Below are 15,180 nucleotides of genomic sequence, written 5' to 3' on the forward strand. Positions count from 1 at the left end.
ACCCTATATATATATATATATATATATATTTATTTATAAAAGTGGAGTATGAGGCGAAGGTCTAGATTGGTTTAGCGTTTGAGAAAAAAATAGCTTTTTAAGGTGCATGTCTGGAATGATGTGGCATCTTGAAGTGTCGAATCTGAATTTTAGACTCGGGTTAGCATTGGAGATACTCTTAGCAAGGCCAACAACGATTACTATCCATATATTCCACAAACCTTTTGTTTTGTAAGGGATTACACTTAATAATTATAATATTTAAATATACTATTATAATTCCAAAAACTTCAATCATACAATCAAATGGAAGCTACACATTTAACCAATAAATAAAAAGAGACTTCTATTCTATGTATATGTATGAAAGAAATGATACTCAACATATTAGAGACAATTTGGATTATATCCAGGTCCTCCAAAAAATATATAATTACCCCAAGTATCACTATACTCTTGTTTAACACCATAACAATTAGGGTCATCTGCAAATGTTCTTAGATTAGGAACTGGAATTATATGATTATCCCCAGTAATCACTTCCAAGTTCCTAGCATACGCTGCTTTCCCAAAACCTTCATCCTGGAAGTGTCCACTACCCATTTGAGTCCGTGTATGCGTACCTAAGTTTTGAGAAAACACTTCGCCGCCATATTCTATTGTTGTCGCGTGATCGTGAAGATCTGTGAATAAATCTGCCGGCCAGAACCCCATCAGTTCGGTTCCTACTCTCAACCACCAATCCTTAGTCTTTGGGTCCTACAAAACCCGACATCAAACATACACCACAACAGTCTGTATGATTACATATGTCTACATTATTTCAGGGTTATTGGATTTAAATAACCCTAACTTTCACAATTTAGCCGATAGCACTCCTAACTTACGAATTGTACCACACCACTTTCAACTTATTTTTCTCTAGTACTCCCAAATTAACAGAATAGTCACTAAAAAGTGCCAAGTAATCAAAAAAGACACGTCACTACGTAAGTGTCGCGTCAGCAAAAAACTAACTGGGTTAGGGTTCAGTTAGTTTTGAAATGCCAGAGAAAATAAGTTGAAAGCTGGGGGTGGCGTGGTACAATTTGTAAGTTGGAAATAGTATCGACCAATGATGAAAGTTGAGGTTATTAAAATCAAATGGCTTACCCTCCATATCAGAAAGTCAACATCGTATTGTTGGCCGTTATATGTTGATATTGGATCTATAGCGGCACCAAGAGAAACCTTTTGATTGGTTTGGACGAACCCTGGACACTCCATATTGTAGCATCCAGACTTATACCCACTTGGCTGTAGTATTTATTTCAAACTATAAGTACAAATTGTTCAAAAAGGAAATGTTTTATGTGTATTCAAATACCCAAAAATAGAAAGAGTTATATATAAAACGTACTGTCCAGTAAGTAAACAGTCTTGGAAGACTATCTTTATGTACATTTGGGGAAACCTGCCATAACAAACTTGATATTAAAATACATATATGCATTCATACAAACATACTTTATTTAAAATAAAAAAGAAACCACAAATAGGATAAAAACTGAGTACAAAAATACAATTCTACACTTAAAATGAGGCTTATGACGATAAATAGGATAAAAATTGAGTCCAAAATTACAAATCTATACTTAAAAATGAGGCTTATGACGAAATGACTACGAGTTTGCACACAACATGCTTATGTGTATATACAGGGATGTGGTTTTTTGCCAATTTGTCAATGATTGATAACTACATGCTCATCGCTAATGGAAACGGGTAGGGCTTAACCTTTTTCTCTAACCCTAGTTGTTTTAGTTTGCTTCCTAGCCGTTTGACGTTCCCCTCACTTGGAGGTTGCAAAGACGTTTCTTTTGAAATTATGCCACGTTTTTTATTCATATTGGATTAGCGGTGGGTTTTAAATTGGGAAAGGTTACAACCCAACCGTTTAAGACACATGTCACCTTCTGCACCTTTTTTTGTTTTTTCGTGAAATCCTTTCACGTTAGACGCTAACAATGTTAATTTTGGCTTTTCTTGTTGTTTAATATTCATTTTGGTGATTTTCCCTTCATTCAAACATAAATTAGTAAAAAAAATGTAAATGAATAAATGAAATTGTTATGTTTCTAATCATATTTTGCATTCATGAATAAATATTATGTATCCAAACTCATATTTAAACAAAAATAACTAGAAAATAAATAAATGAATAAGAAAGAGAGACATGAAATTACTTACATGCCAACCAGCTTCAATACTGTTAACGGGACGATTTGGAACATCACCCAAAACCCAGATTTGTGAAAGACTAAAATCATATTTACTAACATTTGGTTGCCACACGTTTAAAAGAGCCTTTGCTCCATAGAATTCTCCATCCCTAGAATACCCAATTGCATGCTGAAATATAAAAAAAAATCAACTTCATTTCAATATTCAATTTGAAATAATTACCAGGGCTATTCGTAGCACAAGACGAAAATAATCATGATTTGGGTTCTATTAAAACGGGTTGACTATTTAATCCGTTAAACAAGTCATTTTCGGGTTGAGTTTAAATGGGTTGACTATTTAACCCGTTAAACAACTCATTTTTGGGTTGAGCTGTAAATGAACGGGTTGGTCCATCAACCCATTTAAAGTTAGAACTTAAAGAAAATATACATATACAAAATAACTTCTAAACTCAACTCGCCAACCTGTTTACGACACGACTAGCTTATTATAACTTAATTACAATCCGTCAACTCATTCACGACCTTCTTAACCATTTAAACTTGTGATATTAGATTATATAACCCAAACTTTCACTAACTGGCCGATAACACTACCAACTTTCGATTTGTACCACACTGTCCCAACTTTCAACTTATTTTCCTACACCACTCCTAACTAACCCAGTTAGCTAGCTGACGTCAGTTGCCACGTCACTAAATAAGTGCCACAACATCAAAAAAGTCACCTCAACTGTCATGTCACTAAATAAGTGTTGTATAAGCAAAAAAAAGCTAGTTGGGTTAGAGTTTAGTTAGATTGGGAGTGCTAGAGGAAAATAAGTTGAACGTTAGGAGTTGTATGGTACAAATCGAAAGTTGTGAGTCCTATCAGGTAATTGGTGAAAGTTGAAGTTATTTAAATCTAACATCTCTTTAAACATGAATACAGGTCACATACCAATCCGTTTAGCATGTTTAGAAAACCAGCTATATTCAGGTTACATGGTTTAAAGTGTAAAGAGTGTTTGTATTAATGTTATTTGTTTCTATACGAATAAATATGTATGTCATGTTTGTGTTTGTTGATTTCAACCCACTAACACGCCAAACCCACATATTCTATTATTATTAAACTTAAATCCTTTTAGTATTCTTCGAGTAGAATAATTTGTTTTGGCATAAAATAAAACATGAGATAAAAAGTGAATACCTGATGTTCTGGTGAAGTTGGGATGTCTTTTCTACTGTATTTCTTTCTATATTTAGAAACTGAAGTAGATCTGGAAATGTCACTAGCACTTGGTCTCTTAATTGGAATCGTTCCATTTGGGCATGATTCACCCTTTGAATTCCATAATTGCTTGATTTCGTGGTTCTTACCCACATTATCATGTCCTTTTGGTAACTCTGGTGGAACCTATATATTATAGAGATTATTAAAACAAATACAATAATCCCATATATAACATTTGAGGTGTAAATCTATACATTAATAGACGCACTATATATATATGTAAAACTCAATTCAAAAGACGTGAGAATAAGGAGAACAACATAAATAATTTATTTTTTATTTTAAAAATATAATAACAGTGTTGGCATTAAATGGTTATTCCTCTATCTTAATTTTTTTAAATAGGAGTATTGGCCTCTAATGGACCCTGGCTAACAGAGCGCTAACGTCGTTAGTCGTTAGTCACCAGTCTCCGAAAAAATGTTTTTTTGACCCGAAAAAAGGTTTCTAGAGATCCGATCTATACATACACATTTGTCTGGATGTAAAAAGTTAAGTTTTAAAAATATATGAACATTAATAAAAATAACAATTTTGGTTTGTTCTCCCTCATCTCATACTAAAACTTTCTTCTTGTTCATATAGGGTACTTTAAACATACCATTGACATTTTTCCCTTCAATTTAGGAACATCAAAAGCCGGTTGACGATGAAACAAAACACAGTCTATTATATCACCGTCCGGACTCTAGTACAACAACAAGAATAAGAAAGAAATAATTAATATAATTAGTACAAATATAAATAGAGACAAATAGTAAAACAAGCTTTTCTATAAACCTTCAATCCACCAAATAGAATATAAGGGTTACCTTGATTGACTTGACAAAAGGCCTATTGATCTTCCTAAGGCTTGTTGAGGAGAATCCTGATGAAAACAACAAGGAAAACAATACAAAAACAAAAAAGATTGAAGGGGCCTCATGACAAGAACTCGACTGCATCCTTGTATAGTATTGTGATTTTTGTTCTGTAGGGTGCCTATTTAATACTTTCTTGCGGTTTATTTTCTTCTTTTTTTTTTCTAATGATAAACAATTGGTCAATTGCAAATGATAACTTTTCCTTTTTGAGAGATGTATGTGATTTGATCTTGTAGATTAGATATGATTAATGAACAAGCACCAATATTTAAAAACATGTCCAATATTATTTAATGTTTGTTATAGCATTTGTATATTTTTTACAATGGTCAATTTCATTTAGTTATGTGATATGTGAGACTTGAACTAAAGATCTTAAAATGTAGGTATTTCTAAAGATAATGTCTGTGCCAATGAACCAACAACCCCATTTATTGTTACACCGTGTATAGGTTTTCAATTCCTACTGTAATCTGATTTTAATGTGTTTTTGTTATTATGTGTATTTTTGGAACACATGAATCATTACGATTATTGCATAATTTGAACATTTTTGCAATTAAGCCGCAAAGATGTCCATCGTTAATAATAATAATAATAATAATAATAATAATAATAATAATAATATTATTATTATTATTATTATTATTATTATTATTATTATTATTATTATTATTATTATTATTATTATTATTATTATCATTATTATTATTATTATTATTATGTTGTTGTTGTTGTTGTACTATAATAAAAATAAAAATAAGTATTAGTCTTCTCCAAAGTCAAAATACCAGTCGATTTTGTAATAGTGATATGATTCATTACAGTTAATCCGTTTAAGGTCGTGTAATTAATTCATTAAATTAATTTCTTTTTTTGAAAATTATTAAATTAATTTCTTGTGAATTGATGGTCGTGTAATTAATTCATTGAATTAATTTCTTTTTTTGAAAATTATTAAATTAATTTCTTGTGAATTGATATTTGATTTTGAATGGATTTGGAAGATCAATTTCAGGCTGACGGGGGATTGTCTTCGACATGAACCCGGTGACCAATAGGTCCAGTACATAGAAAGTCACCTTCTAAAAAAAACAAAATTCATATTAAATTATTTATATCAGATAATGTATATACAGAAAGTTAATAATTAAGTCAGATATTTGATAGGAGAAAATGAGAAATACTAATTTTGTTGATGTTGAGTTGTTGGTACGGTCATGACTCTCATGGTCAGGTCACCATAACCCTCCACATCAGCGTCATGTCACTCACTTCTAATTCATCATCCAAAATCATTACCCTAAGGGTGTGGTCAAGATCCAAACCACTATTCTTTTATTTTAATTTTTTTTTGTGAAAATGAAAAGGAAATATAAAAAAATAAAAGGAGGCTTATGTTTGCCATGATTTAATCCATATCAACCATGGTGGATGAGACAAGGAGGTGGTGTAACAATCCATTAATGGTTGTAGTGGCGATTGATGACCCAACCTATGCCCCACACACCCTTTAGCCTATTAAAAATTAACATTTAATGATCCAAAATTTAATAAAAAAATACGTTGGAAAAATATTAGGGTGTCCGGGGCGTACTCGGTAACCCCATTCGGTGAGCCCCTTCCCCGATCGGGAACACCGCCGCCATCAAAGCGGGGTCCCGATTCGGGGTGTGTTTTGTGTGTGTGTTCACCGATGGAAAATTCGCGAGGATCGAGGAAGATGACCGTTGACAACGGTCGGATAATTAAAAAAAAAAATTCAATTTTTTTTTAAACTAATATAAATACCCAACTCATTCTCACCCTTTTTTTATACACAACCAATCTCATTCTCTATATTTTTTTAAACTCTCCAACCACAACCATTATTTTTTTATACTCTCCAACCAAACCCCATCCACTTTTTATTTTTTATACACCGAGCAATGGAGAACCGACCCCGCGAGGCCAAGAAAAAAATAAGGGGCGGGTATCGAAACCGTCTCGAGATGGTTCGAGCGGTGCAAATGCTCAACCACAACCCCCTTTCGGATACACTTCACAACCCCCGTTTTATTTCCAACAACCTCCACACCCCTCGTTTTACAACACCCAACAACCCAATTTCGGCTATTTTCAAAATTTGCTATCAATGGACGCTCCTCCTCAATCCCCCGCCTTCGACCCATACGCTTATCGTTCTCCACAAGTTCCTTGTACACGAGGAAATGTCGAACGTCCTCTACCGGTTTACGACGACGAGGACGATGAGGTAGTGCCCGAAACTCAAAATTTGGGCGACGACGACGAGGAAGATGAATATAATGTGGACGAAGAAGCGGGCAACGAAGAAGACGAGGCTCGAGAAAAAAAAGGGAAAACGGTGAGCGAAAAATGGACAAAAGAACAAGAAGAGGCGTTGGCGAAGGCGTGGGTACATTGTTCTACCAACAAAAAAAAGGGCAATCAACAAAGTCGCGAAAGTTTTTGGGGTAAAATTTTAGAGCACTTTAACAAAAGTGTCGGTGGAAGTAACCGGACCGTTCATCAAGTACGGTCTAAATGGAACCCGATGCATTCGAAAATAAACTTTTTCAACGGCCTATACCAACAAGCGGTAAAAATTATATTTTTTTTAACGTTGCATATTTTTTATTTTTTTCCTAAGTTCATAGTTTTTTAACACTTTATAATTTTTTTTACTTTATAACATGTAGGATCGCACACGAGCAAGCGGATGTCAAGATCTCGACGTGATGAAAATCGCGTTAAAAGAATTTAAAGCGAGATTTCCAAGCGGTTTTCAACACATCGAGGCGTGGGAGGTCGTTCGAAAACACGAGAAATGGGCACAAGTCCCATTGATGGGCGAGGAAGGTGAAGGTTCGGCACATAAAAGAAAGCCCGTTGACGTAGACTTTTCAATACCGGATATGAACGAAGATCCCTTGCCACAAAGACCACAACGGCGAGACAAGCGTCAAGCTACATCGTCCGAGGGAAGCTCGGCCGAGTTGGCGGCACAATTCAAAGTGTACACCGCCATGAAAGAAGCGAAGCAAGCGGTAGAATTGGAGGCGATCGAATTGAGGAAAAAAAGAGAGTCGGAGGCTCGCGAGCTCATATCGGCACAACTCGAGACGATGAAAAACTACAATTTCGATCGAGATATGAAAACCTTCCTTAAGCCGCACGACGATGTTCCGCCAAGTATGTTGCCGATCATCCTCGCCCGAAAGCGAGAAATCGCTAACAAGTACGGGTGGCCATGCGATTTCTAGTTTGAATGTATTTTTTTTTCTAGTTTGAATGTATTTTTTTTTCTAGTTTGAATGTGTTTTTTTTTTCTAGTTTGAATGTGTTTTTTTTTTCTAGTTTGAATGTATTTTTTTTTTAAATTTAATGAAATGTCTTTTATATAAATTTTTAAACATCCATAATTTTAACAAAAAAAATAATAATTTTGAACTCACCTAATAGGTGAGTGCCGCCATCAAAAAGAGGAATTAGGTGAGTGTATTAGGGGAGTTGACGTGGCACCATGTGATTGGTTAGGTGTAAGATGGGGGACTCACCTATTAGGTGAGCACCCCTTACACCCTTAGTGATTCAAATTAGGATGGAACTGATGTTTCATACATACCATTCTTCGTGTGTTCTAATGACTGTTAGACGCTAGTCGACCGGTCGGACATAAATAGGGATTAATCTAATAGGGATTAATCAGATTGAGATTTTATTTTTAATTTTTATTTTTTTATATATAGCACACATTTTTAGGTGTAATGTTTTTTAACAAGGCAAGTTTTAACTCTTTACCAACTCATTTTTTTAAGTAGACAATATTAATCACCGAAATTTACAAGGTTTGGCTAGTAATTGGCCAAAATTAGTCTGGAACAACTAATTTTGGCTGATTAGGATTGCCTATGGCCATTGTTGAGCGTCTAGCGATTAATTGGCCGATTAGAGGAAAATTACTAGATGAACCTCTGACTAGCAATTATTTGAAGACTAGTTAGATGTTAGTCAGGATATGTACAACCATGGTTTTGAGGCTAACACAAATTACATAAACCCTTTGATACGAATATAACCAATTGTAATTTACACTTTTCTGACACGCAGGGGCGGAGCCACATTGAATAGGTCGGGGTGCCCAGACCCTAATATTTTCTAAAATGTTAGTAGATCTGGTATATTAAATTTTATAAGGACCCTAAAAATACAATTAAGTGGACACCATATAAGGAAAGGGAAGGCTGGTGTAGTGAAGGGTTCAAATGAGAAGAAATTTTTTGTAAGAAGAAAAAAAAGAAGTTTCAACCAATAAGAATGCTTCATTTTACTTATTTAATATTTGCATTTAATTTTAATGTAAGGGTATATTTATAAACTTACATATGTCATTAATTTCTAGTTTTCCTATTTAATAGCTAACTACATTAAATTTGTAACTTATTTTCAAGAAATATATTTTTTTCAAAAAAAATATATATAAAAAAATAATTTAGAGTATAGGACAAATTACTATGTGTGTAGGATAAATTGCGAGTTGTGTAGGATAAATTTAAATATGTGTAGCAAATACCCTTTGTTCCTTTTGTTCTCAACTAAATTTTCTTCTCAAATGAACCTCCCCCAGCTGGTGTAGTGGTAAACCCCCTTTTTTACCAACAAGAGGTCATGAGTTCAATCCTTGTATATCCTGTTTTTTTTTTCTATTTTTTTAATCTAATTCAAACCTCTCTCTGACCCGACCCGAACAAGGACCGACCCGAAAATTTTAAAGTTTTGTTATGAAAATTTTGAACACCGAAAAAATGGACCCCATTGTAAAAAAAAATCATGGGTCCACCACTGCTAACACGGTATATTATTATCTATGGTTATATGCTATATTATAAATTTATAATACATATTGAGATGGATGGATAGAAACGTTTTTTCACCATACTAAGAGTTTTACTTAAATACAGGTTTTAAAGCAAATGATATATTTGGGTAAACCTGCCAAAACAAACACTAGCCTATGAGTTGTAGCCTAGTATTGGTCCAATCTGAAAAACTAACGGATTGGAACATGGCCCTGATAAACCTAATGGTGTTTATATTTATAAACAACTAGTATTTGCACCTGCGCATTCCTATGGAGAACTTACGACAAGACAAAGTTTTGGTTACAAATGTAATAACTAATAAGGTCACCTTTGGACCTCAAATGCAGGCCTATTAGTAGGATCATTAGCTAAATGCAGTAACCATTTGTACATGAGTACGTCTTCAGCCCTTTCCACATTTACATCTAGTGCATCCCTGCAACAATAGAACAAAAAAGATTAAACTATGACTACATTATCCAATTGTTGTAATTTGTATAATTGTATGTGTATTTAAGAAAGATTATATAGAGAATCTAGCTACCTAATGATCTGACATTTTGATCCTAAATTTGAGAAAAGCTTGATGAAAGAGTAAAGGTAAGCATTATATAATCACTCATAACAGCAAACTTGCTCTAAGATCAGTTAAACTAAGAAAGATTATCGTGGATAAGACAAAATTAAACTATTTTATCCTTGCGATACCTGAAATGGGAGAGAGGCTGCAAGAACCAATGTACAAGCTAAAACTTTTGTTAAGAATTCAAGCTAATAAATCTCAGACTCAAACATGTCCCGCATATTTGACTGTTTCAGCCCCAACCCTCTTGTGTCGTAACAAATTAAGCAATTTATGTATGCCATAACAAACCTAGAAATAAGATAAAGGCTATTGGTACACTTCTCTCTATGATCATCAGTCCTTTCGGTCATACAACCAGGATTAACAATCACACTCATGTATCAAAACATATTAGAAACTTGGATCAACAAACGACATTACGTATAATCAGAAAACAACTTTTCCAACGTCATCTTTTATTCCATATTTTTAGTAGGCAGCTATTGTAGCTCATCAATGAAAATAACAGGTTTTTTTAACGGCTGAAAACATCATGTAAAATTCAGTTTAGATAGCATACCCATGTGAGCAAGAAATATCGAATAAAGTCATGTAAAACATGTATGTATGTCAGACCACATCTTAACAATAATTTAGTTAATCACAATTTATGAATTGTAACCTTACATCTGGAACCAAAATCAATCAAATATAGACACTTCCAATCTTCAATCTGCATACATGAAATCCAAGTCCCTGTCTATTTATTAATCAAAATGCCCCTCATCCAGTCCACGTTACAAAATCCACAGACAAACAACTTATCTAATCAGAAAATAGATATAGTATGAATAGAAAGTTCCATCAATGTCACCTAGCCATGAGCAACCAACCAAACTCAAAACCCCTCAAGTAAACATCAGGAATCAAGATCCCCATCAGAACCCCTAAACACCAAACCCGAAAAAGAAACACACCAAAGGATTTACCTATGCTTTAGTTTTTTTCTAAAATGTTGTTATTTATACTATGTCGACCATGCCTTATTTAATATTTAATAATGGGGTTTGCAAAGTTTCAGTTTTTAGAGAACTGATAATTAATATATATCCGGTTCTGACAAATAGTTCAACTGTAAATGTAACCTCTCCATCAAACATAAAGAATGATCATAATTTATTAAGTATTATTTTTTTCCCAATTGAAACTGATTCATTAAATCAATACCTTATGAATTGATATTTGGTTTAAATGAATAACTTCATATCAGTTTTCATATATTTGATAACACATACTGAAATTAATAAATAAGTCACGTATTCGATACGAGAAATACAACTTAATTGATTTAAATGCGTGATATCTTCACAGTAAGACATGTCATGTTAAAAGGGGTTTTGTTTGGTTAAAATGCATGAGATCAACTCCATCAACGTTCTAATATCCTCCAATAACATCTTTATTAGTTGAATTTTAATAATCATGATACATCAGTTATAAACAAGTTAATATGAAGATTGACTCGAATATGGGTTTGCAAACTTTGGATAATAACGATAGGCATATAATATACTACTACAAACAATAACAACGGCCACCACATACCGGTAACAGAACTGTCTTGTCTACACATACCACCCCTTTTAAGTAACAACTGTTTAGGTATACAATGAAAAATATCATATTTTTATACAATCGTTTTTCCGCATATCCAACCTTCTGCATATCCCATTGTTTTTTATTTATAAAACATGTAGAAAGTTGTTATAAATCAGATATACATATCATAGTTTATCTCCCAACATAATCGTTTAACAGTTATACCAATATGGATATAAACTCTTGTATTGAATGGTTGAAATGATTACTTCAAAATCTGTACCGTTGACGGGGGACATGTTTATTGCACGACATGCTGACTGTCATTTTAACGAGACAATGTTCCCGGTCTTAAGCTATGTGTTATGGGGCTTGATTGAGAAAAAAATGTTGTCACATGGCTGACACGTAGACACACTTTTTTCTCACTCGAAAATGCCAAAAAAATAATATAATGGGGGGGGGGGCTTGGTTTAGGCTTGGTTAGAGATTAAGTAATCATTATTTATTATTATTATTTATGTTAATTTATATATTAACAAATGTTATTAAATCTTATTAAAAACACACTTGAAAGGCTACCACTCATTTTATAACTTTCTATAAAAGTTCTATTCTCATAAGTGATACAAGTATAAGCCCCATGTATATTATTTAAACTCTAGACAAAAGGAAGTGATGTATGTGTTAAAATAAGTTATTGTAATATAATAATTCATGTTGCAACATTTTAGAATCATGTTATATAAGTTGTTACATGTGGTTATAACTGACAAGGGTTATTAGTGTACAGGTTGAAAACTTGGAGGTTTGCTTGGTAATGTGCAAGGGCTAATGTGAGAATACATGAAAGATAAAGGGTTGGATGGAAATTATTATAAGACCAGTATATAAAAAGGTGTTAGGGTTTCATTTGTCACCTAACACCTCCAATATCTTCATTTATTCTCTCTCAATGTGATTAGGGTTTTGTATCGATCCTGTTTGATCTTGTTTGAACTCTTGTGATCGAGATCTTGTAGTCTTTGATTCATCAGCTGATCAATATTGTTGTATTGTCTAATGATCTTACAATTTGTAAGATCCAGGGTATTTAGGGGTGTTTTTCTTGGTTTGGGTAAGCAATAAAAGTTTTGTCACCTGTTTTATCGCTATTTCTTGTGTTGTGCTTGATTTCATACCATTTTATAGTATGGGCTGATGTTAATCACCATATGGCCTATCTGAAAGACTGGAAATGAGAAAATCTTCTCAAGTGGGCTTGGGGATAGTGAAGAAACTTTTGGAGATATTAGATCTATTGGTTTTCTTTGGCTTAAATGTAGGTCCAAACATAAAAACATTGTTTGGAAAGAGTGGTGTAAGTATTCTTTGTACATGATGTAATTGGTCGTGGTTGGTTGTTTTGGCCTATATATATATATATATATATATATATATATATATATATATATATATATATATATATATATATATATATATATATATATATATATATATATATATATATATATATATATATATATATAGTAGGAGTTGGGTAGAAAGTGGGTTTTTCCTAGAAAGTCTAGGAAGCAATCAGAATGCGACATGTGGCATTGAAGATTTTTAACTAGAAGGGCAATTGTGTACTTTCACATTCTATTTTTATTTTTGGAATTTATCTTCATTAACTAACTACCCATGTCCGTATTTTGTAACCATTTTTCTCCATGATTTTTTGAATAATTTGTTTTCGAAATCTAAACCAATCGCATATTCCATTGTTCAGAAGATTACTGGAAATTATCAGCATGTTCTTGGTGCTGTGTTTTAACAGTTTACAGGGCTAAAGTCAATTTTTTTATACATCCCATAATATAAAGGTGGTTTTGTAATTGGCAGATTACTGTTTTGTAATCTGCTTGCTGTTAAAACACAACGTCAAGAAATCCTCCAGCATTACCAGCATGGATGATAAAACACAGCGTATGAATCTGCTTGCTGTTAAAACACAACTGTATGAATCTGAATGCTAAAACACAACTGTATGAATCTGCTTGCTGTTAAAACACAACTGTATGAATCTGAATGCTAAAACACAATTGTATGAATCTGCTTGCTGTTAAAACACAACTGTATGAATCTGCTTGCTGTTAAAACACAATTGTATGAATCTGCTTGCTATTAAAAAACAACTATATGAATCTGAATGCTAAAACACAACTGTATGAATCTGCTTGCTGTTAAAACACAACTGTATGAATCTGCTTGTTGTTAAAACACAATTGTATGAATCTGCTTGCTATTAAAACACAACTGTATGAATCTGCTTGCTGTTAAAACACAACTATATGAATCTGAATGCTAAAACACAACTGTATGAATCTGCTTGCTGTTAAAATACAACTGTATGAATCTGAATGCTAAAACACAACTGTATGAATCTGCTTGTTGCTAAAACACAACTGTATTAATTTGTTTGCTGTTAAAACACATCATCAAGAAAACGGAGATGATACGAATAGTATTTGAATGGTGATGATGAACTCGGAGATGGTGGAGATGGAGAAGTGTTTTAATTTGATCCGGTGCTCTCCATCCTTTCTAAAGTTATCTTCTTCCATGATTGTAGTTACTTTTTGTAGGGATTGGGGTTTCAAAGATGTGTTTGGAGAGAGAGAGGGAAAATCGCGTGAAATTAGGGACTGGGTTTGACTGACGGTTATCTAATTGATTTAAAACACGATATATTGACAAAATTACCCCTAGTCTTTTAAAACAATGAATTAAATAAACTAAAAAATTACAAGATTGCCATTGACTTCATCTTAACCATTAAACACACCCATTGGATGGCCCAGATCGCTTCCTAGACTTTCTAGGAAAAACACACTTTCCGCACGATATGTATATATGTATATATATATATATATATATACTAGGTTAAAACCCCGTGTATTACACGGGTTGAATAAATGTAATTTTATATATTAAATAATAAAAAGTTATATTTTTATGAACCCCGTATATTATACGGGTTAAATAAAAGCAATTTTATATATTAAATAATAATAAAAAAGTTATCTCTTTAAAAACCATGTGTATTACACAGATTAAATAAATGTAATTTTGTATACTAAATATTAAAAACGTCGTATCTTTAAAAATCCCGTGTATAATCGGGTTGAATAAATCTACCAAATAATAAAAAATTACATCCTTAAAAATCCCGTATGTTACACGTGTTGAATAGATTTAAAAAAGAGTTATATCTTTAAAAACCATGTGTATTACACATATTAAATAAATGTAATTTTGTATATTAAATACTAAAAACGTCGTATCTTTAAAAAACCCGTGTATAGTTGGGTTGAAAAATCTACCAAATAATAAAAACATTATATTCTTAAAAACCCTGTGTATTACAGGTGTTGAATAAATCTAATTTTACATAGCAAATGATAAGAAGTTATATCTTTAAAAACTTCATGTATTACACGGGTTATGTAAATGTAACTTTATATAGTAAATAATAAAAAAAAGTTATATTTTTCAAAACCTAGCATTTTACACTTGTCGAATAAATATAATTTTGTATACCAAATAATAAGAAAAGTTATATTTTTAATAAATTACAATAACATTTAATATTAATTTATTATTTATATATTTAATATAAGATAAGTAGGAAAGAGAGGTATTTATTTTAAAAATATGTTAAATTAACAATTTAAATTTGATGATAATATTTTTTTAAAGTATGATAATATTTAATATTAATTTATTAGTTATTTAGTTAATATAAGAT

At 32.4% G+C, this 15,180-nt stretch overlaps 1 protein-coding gene across 1 annotated transcript; it reads right to left on the bottom strand.

Annotated features, from left to right (window-relative positions):
• Nucleotides 1–387: 387 nt before the first annotated feature.
• Nucleotides 388–10,189, bottom strand: LOC110896218. Its single transcript, XM_022143681.1, has 10 exons — nt 10,101–10,189; nt 9,563–9,662; nt 5,389–5,449; nt 4,314–4,369; nt 4,103–4,189; nt 3,418–3,624; nt 2,230–2,391; nt 1,400–1,453; nt 1,153–1,296; nt 388–759 (listed from the first exon to the last, which is right to left on the bottom strand). The coding sequence occupies exons 1-10, from the start codon at nt 10,187–10,189 to the stop codon at nt 388–390; spliced, it is 1,332 nt and encodes a 443-aa protein (XP_021999373.1).
• Between the last annotated feature and the right edge of the window lie 4,991 nt (nt 10,190–15,180).

Source organism: Helianthus annuus, chromosome 12 (genome assembly GCF_002127325.2).
Source record: "Helianthus annuus cultivar XRQ/B chromosome 12, HanXRQr2.0-SUNRISE, whole genome shotgun sequence".
NCBI classification, from domain to species: domain Eukaryota; kingdom Viridiplantae; phylum Streptophyta; class Magnoliopsida; order Asterales; family Asteraceae; genus Helianthus; species Helianthus annuus.

What these genes read in the sequence shown, in the direction of transcription:
- LOC110896218 (XM_022143681.1), bottom strand. Translation starts at nt 10,189, where the DNA reads ATGAGTGTGATTGTTAATCCTGGTTGTATGACCGAAAGGACTGATGAT. An exon ending in CATGTCGAAGACAATCCCCC is followed by an intron (nt 4,370 to 5,388) that starts GTCAGCCTGAAA and finishes TGTTTTCATCAG; the next exon opens with GATTCTCCTCAACAAGCCTT. An exon ending in CTTTTGTCAAGTCAATCAAG is followed by an intron (nt 4,190 to 4,313) that starts GTAACCCTTATA and finishes TTGTTGTACTAG; the next exon opens with AGTCCGGACGGTGATATAAT.